Raw genomic sequence first — 21225 nt, forward strand, 5'->3', positions numbered from 1 at the left:
AATACTTGGGCCACGGGAGAGGATCTTAGGGCCGGCCTTTATCTCCTCTATTAGCTATGCATGTACAGCTCCAGGGAGAGCTATGCAGAAGGAAGCTAGGACTACAGTGTGTCGAATATTTTCAATCTGTGGTCCTGAATTAAGGTTAAGAAGGAGGTAAATAGCCTTTTCTTCAAAAGGGGAGCTAACAATTTAGCCCAGGATTTTACAGAACCATATCAGAGTTAAGAAGTATATATGGCAATCCTTTTCTTATTTTCATAAGAACCCAATCTCTCTAATGTTTCATTTAAAATAAGTTTATTGAATTAAACTCAGTAAATGAAACAACTGACATGACTGGAGCTTGAAATAAACGATGTGATGATCTACTGAAATACATAATGCTAAATTGTCTTGCTTCTTATGCAAAAACTATTATTAGTTATAGCCATGCATGGATAACTAAGGCCAAAAATATATTAGGTGTTTAAAATAGTTTTATATTATACATCTGAATTTTAATTTATTTCCAAAGTATGTTGATCAAATTAATTCATGCCCAAATATTTTAGTTCTGTTCTTTGACATACTGGTTTTTTTTTTATTTTTTAAGAGCTAATCTTCTGCCTAAAGTTCCTACTTCTCTTTTTTTTCTATTAACCTCCATATCTAATGTCATCCAGTAGCAAATTCCTCTGATTTTGCTTTTTTCTTTAAATCCTCCTTTATATTAAATTTCTCCTTTTTTCCCATTTCTTTGCATATTGCCAATATTTATTTTCCTAAGCATAATGTTTAAGAAAGAATGGATTTTATTTTAAGATTATTTTGCTTTGCTCCTACATAAATAGGATAAGTAGTCTTGGTTAAAAAAAAAAAACAAAGATTAAAAATTCCTAGGGGAATGTCTTTCTGCTTTTAATCAATAAGAATTCTGACTTTTCTTTTTCTCCATTTGTGTATTAGGTGGTTGTGAATGCCCTGTTAGGAGCAATTCCATCCATCATGAATGTGCTGCTGGTTTGTCTTATATTCTGGCTAATTTTCAGCATCATGGGCGTAAATTTGTTTGCTGGCAAATTCTACCACTGTGTTAACACTACAACTGGTGACAGGTTTGAGATCACCGAAGTGAATAATCATTCTGATTGCCTAAAGCTAATAGAAAGAAATGAAACTGCCCGATGGAAAAATGTGAAAGTAAACTTTGATAATGTAGGATTTGGGTATCTCTCTTTGCTTCAAGTTGTAAGTGAACACTATTTTCTCTAAAATTTTTATTGCTCAGAATAATAACAAAGTAATTGTTATAGCTGTTATTAGTTAAGAAGAAAATTTATATTTTTCAGCATTGTTTGTTAGTACAAGTTTGTGAGTCCAGAAGAGTAGGAATGTTCACATGAGAATACATAGTCAACAGAGGTTAGGCATTTCAGATAGTGGTTACTTAAACACACTCATCCAGTGACACTTCTAACTGCAACAAAACAGTAAATGTAAACAAAGGCCAGATTATCTTTGTTTAGCAAAACACTGTTCTACATTTTCTGCTTAAAAAAAAAGAAACAGTATATATTTCTTCTCTTTGCTTCTTTTGGGTATTCAGAGCAGAAATGTACCTTGCTAGAATAAATTTTGATTACTCAACCAGGGACCAAGCAAACAAGCCTATACAGTTGCCAACAGTTTTCATAGATGGCCTTACTATGATCCTTAGATAGACTTGTCTCTCTTTGTTTTGTTGGAGTCTCTCTTTCTCCCAGACCTTGTAGCCTACTTGGAAGCTCAATACAATGATTTTTAAATGTAACAAGGGATTCACCACATTTCTCTTCCATTCACTCTAACCCTGTATTGACACTTACACTGACAAGGATATCTCTCTCTTCACAAAACCAAGGAAAGAAAAATTGGGCATTTTAAATGTTCCTTTGAAATGCTAAGTGATTCTGAAAAAGAAGGGACTTGCTGAACACAGCTCTTCAATATGTTTTGCTCTAAATAAACTAATCTTTAAAGGTCATCTCACACTGGACCATACAGAATCACCTCTTGCCTCTCTGCTGATTAGTAATGCCATTGAAATGGTTCCTCAAATCACTTTCTTCTGGTTACTTTATGAAGTGTATGATAGATAAGGTATATAATTGACCTAAGCCACTGACATCTTCCCCATCTCTGCTTAACCTGAAAACAACACAAAACAAAAACAAAACCACAGTTCTGTTTTCTGGTTAAGATATATCACTCTCCCGTTACACTCTCACTTCATCCACCATTCCACAAGAGTTAATGAAAAGTTGCATCACACAAACCATGCTACACTTCTTCATTGACTAAGGAATACATATGCATTTCAGGTCCTCTGGGCTCCAAATCTATGTCCTAAGACATAGCAAATGACTGTAAGATATTAGAGTAGGCATCCCTCTTCAATGTATAAATGACAAGTGTCTGTCCTACTCTTTCACACATCTGTTATTTATATTAACTCATTCTCTTCAAGGATTACACAACAGAAAGTGAATATAAGGTTGTTTCTGAAAATGTCTTTAAAAGATGATTGCAACTTTTTGTATCAACCCATATGATTCATAGAGAGTTACAGTAAAGAACAAGCTTAAATGTTATCAATATGGTCACCTGGAAGACAGATTTCTGCAGAATATCCTCAGATTGAATTTGTCATTGCTATTTATATTTCTAATTCTGATTGCATTTCTAGGACTTCCTACCAAATTACAATAGCATGTTAAGTTTGAGAATTACTTTAGAGCTGATTATAAAATAGAAAGTTAAACAAATATATGATGGTCACTTTGTTTACTTTCTGTCTTCGTTCAAAATCCATGTAAAATTTTGTTTCAATATGTCTTTAAAATACTTCTTTAACCATGTACAGTAAGAATGTTCATTAAGTATCAGTTCTGAATTTTAACCCAAAGTAAGACATGGATGTCCTTTCTAATAGGCCACATTTAAGGGATGGATGGATATCATGTATGCAGCAGTTGACTCCAGAAATGTAAGTACTCTTTATATCTTGTATCTTCTGGAAATATTGATCAAGAGCCTGCATTCTGTCAATAATCAGCCAAGTGAAATGACTCTATTTTAGCTAAAAAATATTCAGGAAAAATGTTTGCCCTCAAGGAGAGCAGAGCTGATCAGAGACTGTATTTAGTTCAACCAAAAACTGAAGTGAAGCATAAGAAAAACGAAATCAACTCATTCATTTAATAACCATCAGATAATCACCAAATATCTATATTTGATGTAAAGGAGCAAATAGAAAAGGCATATGACTGTTATCAGTAGCTGAAATGTGTGGGCAGCCTAAAAGCTAAAGAGACTGGCATAGATCTCTTAGTCCTGTCAGTCTTTTTCAAGTCAATTCTTTAAGTCAACAGCATCCATGAATTTACTGGAGATTGTACCAATGCTCTTAGCACTTCTACTTTATTTGGTTACACACTTTTTCTAGCTTCCAGATGTACACTCAGATCTCAGGCTTCCTCTTAAGATTGATCTCAAAAACTGTAAAATTTAGTGTTTTCTTCCTTCATCTTATATTTTCCCTTGTCATTGTTTTGTTTTTTCTTGGTAGCCCAGACCTCTAGCTCACTATGCTGACAAAGATAACCTTGAATTCCTCCTGATCCCCCTGTGTACTTTGTGATCACATCTGGAATTCTGCCATTTCACTTTGTTACACATTTAATTCTGCCTTTAAAAAGAGATAAATGTTTAAGGAATCTATGTATAGTTAGCCTTGACTCCTTTGTTGTGCAGTAAGAGATCTGTATCTATCTATTTTTATTACCACAAATTTGAGAGTTGGTTATCAATAGAGAATTTTATAAAATGGACCATTCAGCACATCTATTCAATCTAAAAATCTTAATGACTGTGTTAATAATAGAGCAAGATGCCAGCCAACATCTAAGTGAATAATTCAGTTCTTTTATTTGCTATGTAGGTTCATACACAAATGAATCACATGTCTAAAATTATTCTCTATATATTTACAAGCTAATTTTTTTAACTAACAATTTCCTTGGTTGTTTTGAAGACGGTGGGCATTACATTGTAGACCAAGTTTGTCCAATATTCATGGCAAGTCTCTAGCCTAATCTTCTGAAATGCTTGGATTGCAGAGACATGAGACACTACACACAGCTCACTAATATTTTCAAATTACTGAAATGTAGGTAACTGAAAACTTACCTAATTTAAAGCATACTGTCCACTTCACAAAGGATTAGTGATACTTAAAATTATATAAATAGTTTTAGAATGTCACATTACTTTTTACACAAAACTTTTTAGTGCATAATTTTGGAATTTTTCCTTTCTTTTGAGACAGTTGATGATATGGGAATAAAATCTGTTGGATTAGTACTAAGAATATAATCCTCTACTCTTGTGAAAGCACAAATGTGTTCCCCACATTTAAACCTGCCCTATCAGCTAACAAAATGCTCTTGTCTGGCAGGTGGAACTTCAGCCTAAGTATGAGGAAAGCCTGTACATGTATCTCTACTTTGTCATCTTCATCATCTTTGGGTCCTTCTTCACTCTGAACCTGTTTATTGGTGTCATCATAGACAATTTTAATCAGCAAAAGAAGAAGATAAGTGTTTTAAAACATGCTAAAATAGAGGAAATAACATACTATTTGAATTTGAATCAAGATGAGACCTTGAATTCTGAAACAAAATAGCTTGTGACTTTTTCCACATTTTATCCTTAATAACTCACTGCCCCTTACAATGTATTTGCAGCTGAAGGATCACCAGAAACTGGAAGAGCAGGTGGGAGGGTAGATAAAAGGAGATTGGGTTTGATCAGAGAATACTGTATATAATATACACAATGAATATCCATCAAATTTTTTAAATATTTAGAATTTTCACAAGAAATGAGGTTCCATATGTATACTTCTTTTTATACTCCTTTCCATTACTTTTATAGTTTGTTACTTCTTTTTTCTAGTTATTTAACTAAAAGCAATAATTTCCAGTTTTAATTTGGGGAATTTTGTTTTATCTATTATTATCATTTATAGGGCATGTTTAATCAGTTACATAGATACATTAAAGGTAGCATGCAAATACACATTATCAGTCATTTTGTGTTTCTCTGCTCACACTGTTTCCATGAACATTCTCCTTATTGAACTACTTTTCATTTGTTTTTGTCTTCTGAGACAGTCTCACTCTACAATCCAGGCTGGCCTGACCTCTCTATGTACCACCCATTAGCCTAAAACCAGTGGCAGTCCTCCTGCATCAGTCTCAAAATGCTGGGATTATAGGCATCCATCACTTTGTCTGACCCTGAAATAGTCTGTGTGCATTCATGAGTGTGTGCATGTATTGCATGTATGTGTGTTCATGTGAGTGTGTGCAAGTGTCTGGGAAGTTGAATGTGCACATGCATGTAAAGGCCAGTGGTAGACATTTGTTATCATCCTCAATTGCTACCCACTATAATTTTTAAGACATTGAACCTGCAGATCATCAGTTCAGCAAGATGGCTAGGCATGAGATCAATGGATTCACCTATCTCCACATCCCCAGCACCGTGATTATGAGCACATGTTGCCATGCCCAATTTAACATGGGTGTTGGGATCTGAGCTTAGATACTCATGCTTTTGAGTAAAGCATTTACCACTTGGGTCATCTCTGAAATACCTTTTAAAATTGCAGTTATTTATTCATGAAAGTGGGCTGCACATGTCACAGGAGCATGTGTGGTGGTAGTCAATGGGCAATTTGCAGTAGCCGGTCCCCTCTTTGTGGGTCCCAAGGTTTGAATCCAGGTGGTTAGTCTTGACAACAAATGCCAGTATGCACTGAGCCACCACCCCAGCTCTGATATAATTCCAAATATACAATTTTAAATACTCTTTTGGACAAAATTTTTCCAGTTTGTTGAAAGTGTTCATATGCATTTATCATAACTTGGTTAATTTTATTGCTTCTATTCTTTAATGACTTAAGTCAATTTTGTACCATAAAATATTTGAGGGTTTAAATATTTCTTACAATAAATTTCCAGAGTGGAATATTTTGGCTCCTTGGAGTCATACAGCCAGTTAGCTGATAAATTATATGACCATGACCTTGTTTCAGCCCTCTCACTGACATCAAACATTCTCTTTAGTTTTTAATATTTGGTATTTAGTAGATAGAAACAAAATTAACTTTAACTCTCATGCATGTTATGGCTAATATATTTGGATGCATTTAAGTGCTTCACAGCCAATTTTGTGTCTTTAGCCCCACTACTTCACAGCATTGGTTCAGTATATTACTCCACCAGGTTTCCTTCAGTCCCTTCCCTAGAATTCTTGACAGAGTTGATGAGACTATATAGCCAATACACACACACACACACACACACACACACACACACACACACACACACTTATATATATATATATATATATCCTTTAAATATATATGTGTGTGTGTGTTCAATTCCTTCTATATCTAAATAGGAAAATCATTGTATTGTACTCAGAAGGGTGAGGTGTTTAAGTAAGGGACTAAATATTTAGTGTCCCAGTGAGACAAGTTTTACTATTCATGTATATGGTCTTGAGTAACCACTTCAGTGTTTCTGGGATTTTTATTTCTCAATATAATAATAAAGGCCATTTCAATTTATCTTAAGAATTAAACATGATTACAATCACTAAAGCATACTTTTGCTTTTTCAAATTCAAAAATCACAGGAATAACAATGTTAATTTCTTTAAATTTCTTGTTATAATATTGAAAAATGTAGGAATGGGCAAAATTTTAACTAGTTTTGATTTTTCTTTTCTATACTTTGGAGGTCAAGACATCTTTATGACTGAAGAACAGAAGAAATACTATAATGCAATGAAGAAATTAGGATCAAAAAAGCCACAAAAGCCTATCCCTCGACCAGGAGTAAGAAATAGCAAATGAAAATCATATAAAACAACAACCTTGAGCTAGTTTTGTTACACAGGGGGAATCAACTATTATTTTCAGCACCGCAAAAAAAAATCTTGTATTTCTTGAGTATCATTAATTTATGTCTGATAGTTTTTTTTTAAAAGCACCAAAAAGAATAAGAATGTACAGGAAAGGCAAACTCATCTTCAAGTGACTAATAACTATACAACTAGAATCCCAACTGCATAGCCAAACAACACAGTGTAACCTGCACAATAATTGGGTCTTTACCATAACTGCTATGCAAAGTCAAGAAACACATAAGCATTGAGTGGGGCTAACATCCACTGCACTTTCTAAGATTAAGGGGTAGACAAAGCACTCAGTGGCAAACCATTTCCAGTTGTAGCTGTTGTTTAATTAGTAGAAGTATGGAGCATTTTGAGGGAGGTGAGAATTCCAGCATCTAACACAATTATATATGTCTAAAAAGACACCAATTAATGATGTCATATTATCACAATTTGTGATAATAAATAACCATTCTCATATTTCCAGGATGAATTCTACCAACTATATTTAAAGGGAGAGAGCTTACACTATCACAGTGATTTTCACAGCCATAATCGTTAAGCTTGAAATATTTTCAAAATGAAACAGAGAATGAATCTTAGTGAACATTCCTATGGTATTATCCAAGCATTACTTTCTGAATGAGAAAGTTTTCCTCATTGAGACTTAGCACTACACATAGAAATGAGTCCAGTATGTGCGTCAACTTTTATGGTAATAAAATATCCTTAGGATCCTTCAGTTGCCCCAAGGAATAAACAGACATAAACAGCAGCTAACTGGGGATCTGAACCCCAGATCAGTAGCAAAGTTCGCTTTGTTGTAGCACAGCAAGGAATGCCTTTCTAGTCTGATTACCCCTGTGGAGACCCATCATTGTGTGTCTGGACTTGCAGGGAACAAATGAATGTTGCCAAGGAGGGATGTAAATATATGATGTTTCAGATGTGTCCTTAAAGCCACAAGGTCCCTTTGATAAATTTCTAGGAAGAAAGCAGATGTAACATTAGTATTTACTACATTTTTAAATGGACATATGATCCAATTGATCATTGGAAAGTGCTACAGCCAGCGCAGCTACTGTCTGCTATCACCAAATCAAACAGGCTTCCTCCATTCCTGTAACCTTGATGTGTTGAAATTCAGTGTGTGTTTCCATACAGTATACAGGGAGAAAACCTTCAGCAAGGGATTGGTGTTCTCAGGAATATACATGGTTAAAACAATTTAAATAACTAGATATAAAAATGCACTACAAGGCGTCTCTTACAAATATTTGTGCCACTATATACAGTACTAGAAAGTGGTTTAATATAGGAAGTACATAACATACATGCTATGTCTACCAGGAAACTCTCCCATGCTGAAAAGTGTCTTTGTTTTTCTGCAGAACAAATTTCAAGGAATGGTGTTTGACTTTGTTACCAGACAAGTGTTTGACATAAGCATCATGATTCTCATCTGTCTGAACATGGTTACAATGATGGTGGAAACGGATGACCAGAGTGATTATGTGACTAGCATTTTGTCACGCATCAACCTGGTGTTCATCGTGCTGTTCACTGGCGAGTGTGTGCTGAAGCTCATCTCTCTCCGCCATTATTATTTCACCATTGGATGGAATATTTTCGATTTTGTGGTTGTCATTCTCTCCATTGTAGGTAAGATGTGAAAATACTGTCAAATTCAGCCTGATAAAGGTGCAAGTTGAAACAATAAATTTAGATTGGAGGTCATCTCACTATTCAAAGTGAGTATGTTGATACATTTTATCAAGGTGCATTTATTTTTCTTCCGAAGTTAGGCTCCTAGCAAATATTAATATTTTATTCCATTGTGTCTATTTGATATGCTAATATTTATTTGTCAATTAGTTAAATCTCCTATATAAAAATGGATTTTATTATATAGATCTTGCTATGAGCCAAAAGAAAAAGGGCTTTTAAGTGGTTGAGATTGAGTACTCCATACGCTATCTAGATCAGCAGATCTGAACATGTGGATTACAACCCTTTGAGGTCAAATGACAGGGGTCACCAAAGACCATCATAAAATACATTTATGATTCATAACAGTAGCAAAACTTCAGTTATAAAATAGCAACAAAAATAATTTTATGGTTAAGGGTCAGCACAACATGAGTAGATGTGTTAAAGGATTGCAACATTATAAAGGTTGAGAACCACTGATCTAGATAATTCTGATGAGAGGGGCAATGAAATCTGGTCTGATCATCAGTCAGGAATGACATTGCATTAGAGATGTAGCTGTGGGGTTAACAGCATATAGGGTGGAACATGGTTACAAAGGGAAATAAAAGAGAAGAGGGATCAAGTGTTGTCAAAGACAAACAGTTCATTATGGTTGTCATATGAAAATTTTCAATATTTCTGGAAGGAAACTGGCAGGTAGGAAATCTCTTACTTAGTCATATCTTTCAAACTGTGTAATGTGTAAGGACCTTATGAAGGTAGTTCATCCCACCGCATATACAAGTAATGCTTCAGAGGAGTGAAGAAGTCCCTGTACGGGCCTCAAATACTCATTCCTAATTAAGACAAGGACACCACAACACTTAAACCGTAAGATTCTCTATTAAGAGGATGTTTGTGGCAGTTCCCCCGCCCCCAACTCTGAAGGACCTTACATCTTAAATCCCTCTTATATGTTATATATAGTCTTTAGTTCCAACACAAATCAGTGGATATAATCATGTAACTAGCATATCAAGAAAGAGAAAAACAGAGAGACAGATACAGAGATGGAGACAGAGACAGGAAGGGTGGCGTTTTGGACTTTATTATTTTGTTGGTGGGTTTTCCGTGTGTGTGTGTGTGTGTGTGTGTGTGTGTGTGTGTGTGTGTGTGTGTGTGTGTGTGTGTGTACTCTTTAGTGGAGTCCTTATTTAAAAGGAACAGGGAGGGGCTGAGAAATGTCCTAGCCTGTGAAGTGCTTGCTGTGCAACCTTAAGAACTGGAATTCAGATCCCTAGAGCCCTGCAAATTCTGACCAACTATGACAGCTTACCTATAACTTCAACACTGAGAGGGCTCTTGGATGCCCCCCAAATTACATAGCTCACCATTCTATCCATTCCATCCATTCCAGAGAGTACTGTGTTCAACTGAGAGACCCTGCCTCAATAAATAAAGTAGAAAGAAATCAAGGAGACGCCCAATGTCAGTCTTGAGTACACACACACATACACACACATACTCATGCACACACACATGCATACCACATAAACAGACTATTCCAAAAAGAAATCACAGGGAGGAAGAAACTAAATATTAAAGAATTGAGATGCTACAGGAGACCAAATGAGCATTATTAACCTTAGAGTATTTTATAAGTGCATAAGCACATGGATAAACAATTCTGTAAGAGTATTATGTTATAAACTCAAGAAAGCATCAAGTTTATAGGAGATGAAAACATTATTAAACATCCAATATTTTGGATTGATGAAGTGTGGAAAGGAAAGTTAGGTTTAACAAATTTAGAGAAAATAATCATATTCATATAAATTTATATTTACATCATTGGCTGTTGATACTGAAGCAAACTTTAGCATTTATTTTTTATGAGATTTTAAGTTAAGTATAGCATATCAATACCCTTGAAACACAATTCTTATATTTTAATCCATTGCTCAAAATTAAGGTCACTTTCTTCTATACATTGTATAATTCTATGTGCATTTTGTCTTCCATCTCTATAAACTCAGTGTTCACAAATTCAGAGATCAAAAACATGTTTAAGAACCCTGCACCTAATTTTCTCAGGAGTTCTTGTCCCTTTCCCCTTCTCCAGGGGACCATGTATGTCTCTCTTAGAGTCCTCCTTTATTCTTAGCTTCTCTGGTGGTATGGATTGTAGGCTGGTAATCCTTTGCTCTGTGTGTAAAATCCATATATGAGTGAGTTCATACCATGTTTGTCTTTTTGTGACTGGGTTACCTTACTCAGAATGGTTTCTTCTAGTTCCATCAATTTGCCTGCGAATTTCAAGATTCCATTTTTTTTTTCTGCTGAGTAGTACTCCATTGTGTAAATGTACCACATTTTCTCTATCCATTCTTCAGTTGAGGGGCATCTAGGTTGCTTCCAGGTTCTGGCTATTACAAATAATGCTGCTATGAACATCATTGAACAGATGTCCTTGTTTTATGAATGTGCTTCTTTTGGATATATACTTAAGAGTGGAATTGCTGGATCTTGTGGTAGACTGATTCCCACTTTCCTGAGGAATCGCCATACTGATTTCCAAAGTGACTGTATGAGTTGGCACTCCCACCAGCAGTGGAGGAGTGTTCCCCTATCTCCACATCCTCTCCAGTATAAACTGTCATTGGTGTTTTTTATTTTAGCCATTCTGACAGGAGTAAGATGGTATCTCAGAGTTGTTTTGATTTGCATTTCCCTGATGGCTAAGGATGTTGAACACTTTCTTATGTGTCTTTCAGCCATTTTATATTCCTTTATTGAGAATTGTCTATTTAGTTCTGTACCCCACTTTTTAATTGGATTGTTTGGTGTTTGGAGACTAGCTTCTTGGAGGTCTTTGTAAATTTTGGACTTCAGCCCTCTCTCAGATATGGCCTTGGTGAATATCTTTTCCCAGTAGGGAGCTAGGAGAATGAGAAGGGGAGAAGAGATGGGTTGAGAAGGACATGAGGGAGCAGGAAGGTTGAGTCAGGGGGAAGAATAGAGGAAAGCAAGATAAGAGATACCATAATAAAAGGAGACATTATAGGTTTTAAAGAGAAATCAGGCACCATGGAAATGTCTGGAGATGTTCAAAGATGACACCAACTAACAATCTAAGTAACAGAGGAGAGGTTGCCTTAAATGCCCTCCCCGATAATGAGATAGATAACTGACTTATATGCCATCCTATAGCCTTCATCCAGTAGCTGGTGGAAGCAGACAGCCACAGCTAAACACTGAACTGAACGGGAATCCAGTTGCAGAGAAGGAGGAGGGATGAGCAAAGGGGTCAGGACCAGGCTGGCGAAACCCACAGAAACAGCTGACATGAACAAGGGGGAGATCTTGATCCAAAGACCGATAGCTGGGAAAGCAGCATGGGACTGATCCAGACCCCAGGAATGTGGATGTCAGTGAGGAGACCTTGGAAATCCATGGGGCCTCTTGTAGTAGATCAGTACTTATCCCTAGCATAAGTGTGGACTTTGAGAGTCCATTCCACATAGAGGAATACTCCCTGAGCTAAGACACACTGGGGTAGACCTAGGCCCTTTCCCAAAGGATATGCCAGACTCTGAAGACCCCCTATGGAAGGCCTCACCCTCCCTGGAGAGCAGAAAGGGTATGTGATAGGTAGGGTATTAGTTGGGGGAGGGGTGGCAGGGGAGGAGAGGAGGGAGAGGGAACTGTGATTGACATGCAAAACAATCTTGTTTCTAATTCAAATTTTAAAAATGGGGGAAAAAAAAAAAACCTGCACCTTTACTGACCATAATAGACATTTCCTTGCTGTTATTTCATTTAAAGTGAACTGCAGCAACTCATTTCATGATGTTTATATTGTTAAATATGGGCTAGGCAGGGGAGGTGCATCCTGGGACAAATCTGCTGTGGATACTGGAGGATGATTATATTATACCTGTACCATAGCTAAGATTACTCAACTGAATCTCAATACTCTGAACTTGACCTTGAAACTTTAACACATCAAAGATTTTAATGAATGACTTCTTCATTGATTGATTCTAATTATTTATTCTAATTATTTTTCTACAGGAATGTTTCTTGCTGAGCTGATAGAGAAGTATTTTGTGTCCCCTACCCTGTTCCGAGTCATCCGCCTGGCCAGGATTGGCCGAATCCTACGCCTGATCAAAGGGGCCAAGGGGATCCGCACACTGCTCTTTGCTCTGATGATGTCCCTCCCTGCACTGTTCAACATTGGCCTCCTGCTTTTCCTGGTCATGTTCATCTACGCCATCTTTGGGATGTCCAACTTTGCCTACGTTAAGAGGGAAGTTGGGATTGATGACATGTTCAACTTTGAGACCTTTGGCAACAGCATGATCTGCCTGTTCCAAATCACCACCTCCGCAGGCTGGGATGGGCTGCTGGCCCCCATCCTCAACAGCAAACCCCCTGACTGTGACCCCAATAAAGTTAACCCCGGAAGCTCGGTGAAGGGGGACTGTGGGAACCCATCCGTGGGGATTTTCTTTTTTGTCAGCTACATCATCATATCCTTCCTGGTTGTGGTGAACATGTACATCGCTGTCATCCTGGAGAACTTCAGCGTTGCCACTGAAGAAAGTGCAGAGCCCCTGAGTGAGGACGACTTTGAGATGTTCTATGAGGTCTGGGAAAAGTTCGACCCTGATGCCACTCAGTTCATGGAATTTGAAAAATTATCTCAGTTTGCCGCTGCTCTAGAACCCCCTCTCAATTTGCCACAACCAAACAAACTTCAGCTCATTGCCATGGATCTGCCCATGGTGAGCGGAGACCGGATCCACTGCCTGGACATCTTATTTGCTTTTACAAAGCGAGTTTTGGGTGAGAGTGGAGAGATGGATGCCCTACGAGTCCAAATGGAAGAGCGGTTCATGGCTTCTAACCCCTCCAAAGTCTCCTATCAGCCAATCACTACTACTTTAAAACGAAAACAAGAGGAGGTGTCCGCTGTTATCATTCAGCGTGCTTATAGGCGCCACCTTTTGAAGCGAACGGTCAAACAAGCCTCGTTCACATACAATAAGAACAAGCTCAAAGGCGGGGCTAATCTTCTTGTAAAAGAAGACATGATCATTGACAGGATAAACGAAAACTCTATTACAGAGAAAACTGACCTGACAATGTCCACTGCAGCTTGTCCACCCTCCTACGACCGGGTGACAAAGCCAATCGTGGAAAAACACGAGCAGGAAGGAAAAGATGAAAAAGCCAAAGGGAAATAAACAAAAATAATAAAATTGGGTGATAAATTGTTTACAGCCTGTGAAGTCAAAAGGACTCCTTTTGGAGGTCAATGCCAAACTGACTGTTTTTACACAAATTTACTTAAGGTCAGTGCCTAATAAGACAGTGACCCCTCCCTAACCCCTTGTCAGCAAACTCTGTGACTGTAAAGAGGAGACGACTTTGACAGGATGTTACTGTTCTCACTACCAGCTGACACTGCTGAAGACAAGAGACAAAAGGCTATGCAGACTGTAGGGACCAGTCTAAAGGGGCGGAGAGTGATAATTTGGGGGTTAATGTGGAACACTTTAGTGTAGTAACTGTATCCACCGTTTGCATCTCAACTGCCACATTTGTCACGTTTTTTACAAACTCTGTTAGTATATTCATCTTTTTTTTTTAAATCCATATGTTGTTTGTTACATGTGACTATTTTTGTAAACAGGGATTCTGTTGGGAAATACACTAAAGGAACTCTTTTCCAGGTGTGTCACCTGGGGGTATTGGCATACATATGGCCCTCCTGTCTGCACAAAGATGTGGTTTTGCATGAGGGCATGCTGCACCTTAGGATCATGCATGAGAAAAAGTCAAAAGGCAAGTGGAGACAGTTCTTCAACAGTTCTATGTCATCTGTGTTTCGGTGGGGGGGGGCACTGAGGTGACCATCAGATAACAGGCTTTGTTCATCTGGTTTTGTCAAGTCTAGCCCTTAGTATAAGGAGATTGTTCGGGATAGGTCATTAAGTCTTAGTGGGTGCAAACTTCTTTCAAACGTCTGGAATCACATTGTATTTCTTTTCATTGTCTCTTACAAGTCTCTAAATACTGAATATGACTCCCTACCCCTAACCCTACAAGAGTGAGTTGATCAAATACACCCTTTATAAATTTCCGCTTAATCCTGCACTTTGTTTAGCCATCTTCAGCTCTCAGCAAGGTTGACACTGTATATGTTAATGAAATGCTATTTATTATGTAAATAGTCATTTTACTCTGTGGTGCACGTTTGAGCAAACAAATAATGACCTAAGCACAGTATTTATTGCATCAAATATGTACCACAAGAAATGTAGAGTGCAAGCTTTCCACAGATAATATACTGTATTCTGTACCATTATAGATAGTGTGGATGCTGTCAATGCATGTTGATATTACCATGTTGCGGTATCTAGTTTCTCCCATCACTCAGAATCCCATTCATGAGAAACCATAGGTCAGTGGCTAAGTCAAGGAAACTGTTCAGCAGATTTCATTTCTTTACATCATTAAGCAATAGTTTGCAGCATTTTAACAATGTTTGGGTTATTTTTAAATTTTAAGTGGATAACATTCAGTGTATAGCCAGACTGTATATACATGTTTGAAAAAAAAAAAAACACTGCTTAACCTGTTAAAAACATGTTTAGAATTTTATAAGCAAATATAAATACTGTACAAAGTCACTTTATTTTATTTTTCAGCATTATGTACATATGAAGAAGAAATTATCTTCAGGTTGATTTCACAATCACTTTTCTTACTTTCTATCCATAGCAGTTTTTCATGGAAGATATTTGCTAACTAAGAAATGAAAACATGACTGGGTAGTGGTAGATCTCGGCTTTTTTATTACATTTATTTTATTTCACAATTTTAAGGGACAAAATACATTCACAACTCCACTTCCAAATTATGATTTGCAATTGGAAAAGGGTATAACATTTGATTTACAGTTCTCATAGTGTCTATGCTAACTGCTGGCCACCGTGCTTGCTTCCCACCTCAGTCCTTAATGCCCTAGTTTCCATCTAGTTGTTTTTCTTTGCTTCAGAAACATGTTTATCTAGATTGTTCTACATATAAATGTGGGCTTCATAATTTCTTATCCTCAAAAACAGAGAGTGTTACTACATAGTCAATCACATGGACACATTTTTCGTTTCTTACAGAAGCAGACCATAGGCACCTTTTTTCTTAAAAATATTTAGACAAACCGTATTCATGAACTGCATGTTGGAAAATGCTACTATTACCCCAAAATGATGCTAATCACAATTTAAAAATGTGCAAAACTAATAAAAATTAATTTTTTTATTTTATTGTTTGCCTGGTTACTTTTTGTTAGCAGAATATTATATCAACATGGAGATGCTTTGATCTACTTATGGTTGGGAGCACTGCGTGCACACACACACACACACACACACACACACACACACACACACACACACACACACTTGATGTCTGAAACAGAAAACTTGGAGTAAAAATAGGACTTCCAAGAATAGTCCCCTCAGCCGCTAGAAGCAGCAAGATGTGATCTCTGTGAGAATAGAGAATCAGTGCTAACATGTAAACTGGTATTCACAGGGGGAAAGTTACGCAAGTCGATGCAGTGGGGATGACCACTTGAGATACAGAAAGAAACCTTTTAAGCATCATTGAAAAACTCAAAGTTCTATTGGGGGCTACTATGCTCCTCCAGAAGCTCCCTGTCCCCTCTCTGTGTTTCCCTGAGGACGAGGACATCTGTATCGAATGTATATGTTCCCCTGCTCCTTAACTTCCAGTTCACTGGGCAATGCGGACCCTGCACTGGACATCAATATGAAAAGTGTGGGACAGGAACATTTCTCTTCCTTCTTCTTTGCAGGCCTTACCCACTGAAGGTCAAAGTGCCCCCTCTTACAACTAGAGCAACTTTCTGTGGAGCCAAATAACCTTCCTTCAGTTGCTTTCCTGGATATGGAGGAGCTTCCTTATTCTTTGTGATTTTCCCCTAAAGTTGCTGACATCCTTGTCAATAATTTCTTTAAAAAAAAAGAAAGAAAGAAAGGAAAAAGAAAAGAAAAAAAAAAGAAAATCTCTCTATCCCTCTTTTTAATATGCCATGTGTCCCCTGCCAGGCTGATACAAAATGATGAAAAACTCATCAAAGTAAACTCCTTAGCTTGGCTTGGAGACTTTATCTCTTAGAGACTTTCAGGGCACAGAATATGTCACAGAGAAAAAAACAACATGGTCGAGCTTAAAATTCACAGACATTGTCATAGTTAGGTTTTACTGCTGTGAAGAGACACCATGACGACAGCAACTCTTATAAAGGAAAATATTTAATTGGGGCTGGCTTACAGTTCAGAGGTTCAACTCATTATCCTCACGGCAGGAAGCATGGCAGCCTGCAGACATGGTGCTGGAGACACAGCTGAGAATTCATCTGAATCCACAGGCAGCAGGAAGAGTCAGAGACACTGGCCCGACTTGAGCATCTGAGACCTCAAAGCCCTCCACCTGTCCCCACCAGTGGCACACCTCTTCCCACAAGGCCACACCTACCAGTAGTGCCACTCCCTAATGAGCCAAGACACGTGAGTCTATGGAGGCCATTCCTATTCAAACCGCCACAGACCTGGAGAAGTTATTAGAGTGGTCTAGGTAGCAAAAGTGATCATCAAAATGATCTGAATCTCTGAGGAAAAAGAAACTTTATTTAACTCTAGGATTGTACCATCTTAGTCACGAAACAAGGAAGGAGAACAGTAAGTTTGACCAGAAAAGCGAGGGTAATGCCCAGTGCTTTTTCCATCTTTCTACATCTTGCTGAACATGTTTGTTTGTGACACAACATCCAAATCAATAGGAAAGTTCCAATTTAGAAGTGGCTGAGAAGAATGCTCCATTTCCAGGGAAGGACAACAGTTTTATACCAGGTCTCATCGGTATATTTCCACATACAAAGAAGAAAGAGTGAAACACAAGCCTACAAATCTCCTTAATTTGGTATGACTTTTCATAATATATGCTGGGTCAAAAATTAATTGGGGGCCTAGAAAAATGTTTCAGTGGTTAAGAGCACCAGCTCCACTTCCAGAGGATCTGGATTCAATTCCCAAATCACAGCCATCTGTAACTCTAGTCCCATGGGATTTGATGCCCTCTCCTGACCTCCATTGCCATGAGGAACAAACATGGTGCACAGACATACATACAAGCTAAAGCACTCAAACACTTATAATAAAAATCTTAAAGGAACTGATGATAGAGAAATATGAGGTCTTATCAATAGGAGAGAAGAAACACCAAGAATGACACAAATACATACTAATAGAACACAACACAGGAAACAAGACCAATTTATGTAATAGATTTTTTATATAAATACGTAGAAAAAGGAAAAACATATTCCTTATAGTAGGACATTGATGAGCAAAAGTAGAAGAAATAAGAGTTAGAAAACTGCCATTGGGCAATCATTACAATTAATTTATACAAGAAACATCAAAGATTTCTGGAACTCATGGATAAAAGTTTGGAGAGGAGCAGGAATCCTACATGGCTTCAAACTATTTCTTTTTTATTAATAAAAAATTTTAAAGAAGAAAATTAGCAATGGATTAAATAAGTAAATAAAACCATCAAAAGCATTATCAGCTATGAGACCAAAAGATACTATCCCTCATTAAGTTACACCAAGAAGGCCACATTACTTCTAAGTCACCATCAGGATTTCATAACCATTTAAGGATTTGCAAAATAAAATCAAAGGCATTCTATTAAAGAAGTGGGTTTACACTTAAAATGTCATTGTCATAGGAAAACATTCAAGGAACTGCTTGAGGATGAAGGGCTATGGGAGCTAAACACCATGAGGTAATAGACTAGGAAAGAGTAGAGATAAAGAAGATGGTTAGAAATGCTGATTAAAGTTGAGTATAAACCACCGATTGGTACTGTAATAGGGTTAAATGTTTTAGTTTTAAGGCTAGTACACCTATTACAAATAAAAAATAGAAAATGGCATTATTCTTGCGTCTTTTCCCTGCCCTTTCTGTCTCCTTTAACTTTTAATTCACCTGCCTTTCCTCTCACATTAATTATTTCCCCCTCCTTCCCTCTTGCCTCATTGCCCTTCATCTTTCACAATAGAGATTCATTTCCCTAGTCGTCACATTATCTCATACCATGTCTCATGCCTTAGATCTTGGACATCTTTACTCTCTCCCATGACTGATGATAGTTTTTCTCTGTCTTTGGATTTTGTAAATGTGAATTCTTGGTTTAGGAAAATAACTCTAGTTGACCCTTATTTGTCTTTATCCACTCTCCTATTTTTTAAATAGAAAACTGAGACCCATACTCATCCCCTTTCCTGCTTAAAATTAAAAAGAAAACGATGAGAATTTTTTGTCTGGGAATCATCTAGTGGATATAATCACTTTAAAATTGTCAAATGCCATGCTACCTATTAGGCTTCCTATATTCTTATACTGTTAACATGAAGGTGCTGGAAAAAATAATGCGTGGACACATGAACAAGAACGATATCCAAATGAGGAAGGCTGTACATTGCCAGCTTCTGATGTGAATGGTATCCCTTCTCTTCAGTGTTAACTTAGAAATAAGGGGTGGTGGGCTGGAGAAATAGCTCAGTAGTTCAGCACTTGCTTAGGAAATACAATAACCGTGACTGATCCAACTGTTAACAGAGTGAGTTCTGTTTTTATTTTCCACATGTCTTTAACCTTCATTTGTGTCAGTATGCACATCTGAAACTTCTTAGTAAGACCACATAGGAAACTATAACCTTAATGATAAATACCTCATGCAAATAATTGTTATAGAAAAATTAATATCCTACCAGCATGTTAATGAACTTTTTCCCCTACATTGAAGTTGCCAATGTGTGTATGTGTGTATTTTACTGAAAAACATGAAGACACAAGTATTATCTTCCTCTTTTGAGTTATTGGCAGTAAATTTGAAGTCAGGCAATCTGATAGCAGACAGCCGAATACATCCTGAAGTGAAAATGAATATTGCCCTTAGTTGAGAGACAAGCAGGGGCCCTATAATAGAAGGCCTTAACTGTATTATATAGGCTGCACATTTGAAATCACACATAGTGCAAACTAAAATGTTAACACAATGCTAAACTTGTTCTTCTAAAGAAACCAGTTTTGTTTTTTAGTGCTTCAGCATATGACTTTTACCAATTTAAAGGTGGGCAAATTCAATTACCATTATTCAATCCGCATTGAATATGACACATTTTGAGAATTGGATAGTCGTGATCATGCCCATCTGTTTTCAAATTGTCTTTTATTATATTTTAGGAAACCAGAGGACCTTGGGCCTCTCCCCACATCTCTGGCTATTCGTTTTTGCCTTAAAGCTTTTTCTCCTTAGATTTATACTGTTGTCAGTATTGGTCATTTTGCTGAGCTGGTGCAGTAATTCCAATTGTCTATTGGTATTTTGTGCTAATACATTCAGCTGTCATGTTGAATTTAGGGTGTTCAACACCAATTTCTTCACATTCTATCCCTCTTGGTCACTAAGGAAATTATCCAGGAGCTGACAAGATGGCTTAGAGGGTAAAGATGCTTGCTGCCAAATCTAATAACCTGAATTCAATCTCTTGGTCTCACATAGTGTCCTGTGTTCTCCTTGGGATTACTGTATTTTGTACATAAATACTCACCCTTTCTCTCTCACCCTTTCTCTCTCACCCTTTCTCTCTCTCTCTCTCTCTCTCTCTCTCTCTCTCTCTCTCTCTCTCTCACACACACACACACACACACACACACACACACACACAAAACACACACACACATACACACAAATACACCACCACCAACTGTTCAGTCCAGCCAACTAGTCGGGTTCATACCTGAGAAGGGGAGTACAGACTGAGTGAAGAAACAGGCTACAGACAGACTATATACACCAACCAAAAAGAGGTAGAGGAAGGACTCCCTTACCAAAGACACAAGGAACAAACAGAAGTAATTCCTTAATTCTCAAAGCATCCAGTAACCACACCTTAGATCAAAACCTCTTGTTATCTGACCTTGAGGATTAAGACATCAAGTAACCACACATTAGACCAAGTATTCTGTTATCTAGGCAAGACAACCAGTGACCACACCTTAGGCCAAACATCCTTCAGTAGCCACACCTAAGAACTTTAGGTCTTAGGTCTTTAACCTTGAAAGAGCAAGGATAGGTTTGAAATCTTTGACCTTAAGTCAATATGGAACAGAGCCACTTCTATGGCCCTGAGAAACAACAACACCTAAATAAGTAAGTAAAACAAAACCAAAAAATTACAAATGGAAATGTATATACATATATATGTGTATATATATGTATGTGTGTGTCTATTTTTCATATGAATGTTTAAAAAAACATACACCACTATTACCTGTAAAGAAACAAATACAGATGTAAGTAAATGTATAGATATAGACAGATATATGTGTGTGTGCTATTCATCCAAAAGTGATTTTTTAATTCTTTTGAACTTAA

The 21225-nt window shown here is 37.2% G+C and overlaps 1 protein-coding gene across 4 annotated transcripts in view; it reads left to right on the plus strand.

Annotated features, from left to right (window-relative positions):
- Scn1a (sodium voltage-gated channel alpha subunit 1) overlaps nucleotides 1-16017 on the plus strand; it is a 142803-nt gene extending 126786 nt beyond the window's left edge. For all 4 annotated transcript variants that reach the window (XM_027420265.2, XM_027420266.2, XM_027420267.2 and 1 more), the window contains 6 exons: nucleotides 949-1230; nucleotides 2954-3007; nucleotides 4478-4615; nucleotides 6824-6928; nucleotides 8379-8649; nucleotides 12754-16017. In XM_027420265.2, coding sequence (XP_027276066.1) covers nucleotides 949-1230; nucleotides 2954-3007; nucleotides 4478-4615; nucleotides 6824-6928; nucleotides 8379-8649; nucleotides 12754-13931 — 2028 coding nt within the window. In that variant the 3' untranslated portion in view covers nucleotides 13932-16017. The remainder of the gene's footprint in view (nucleotides 1-948; nucleotides 1231-2953; nucleotides 3008-4477; nucleotides 4616-6823; nucleotides 6929-8378; nucleotides 8650-12753) is intronic.
- Nucleotides 16018-21225: the final 5208 nt, after the last annotated feature.

This window comes from Cricetulus griseus, chromosome 6 (genome assembly GCF_003668045.3).
Source record: "Cricetulus griseus strain 17A/GY chromosome 6, alternate assembly CriGri-PICRH-1.0, whole genome shotgun sequence".
Classification (NCBI taxonomy): Eukaryota; Metazoa; Chordata; class Mammalia; order Rodentia; family Cricetidae; genus Cricetulus; species Cricetulus griseus.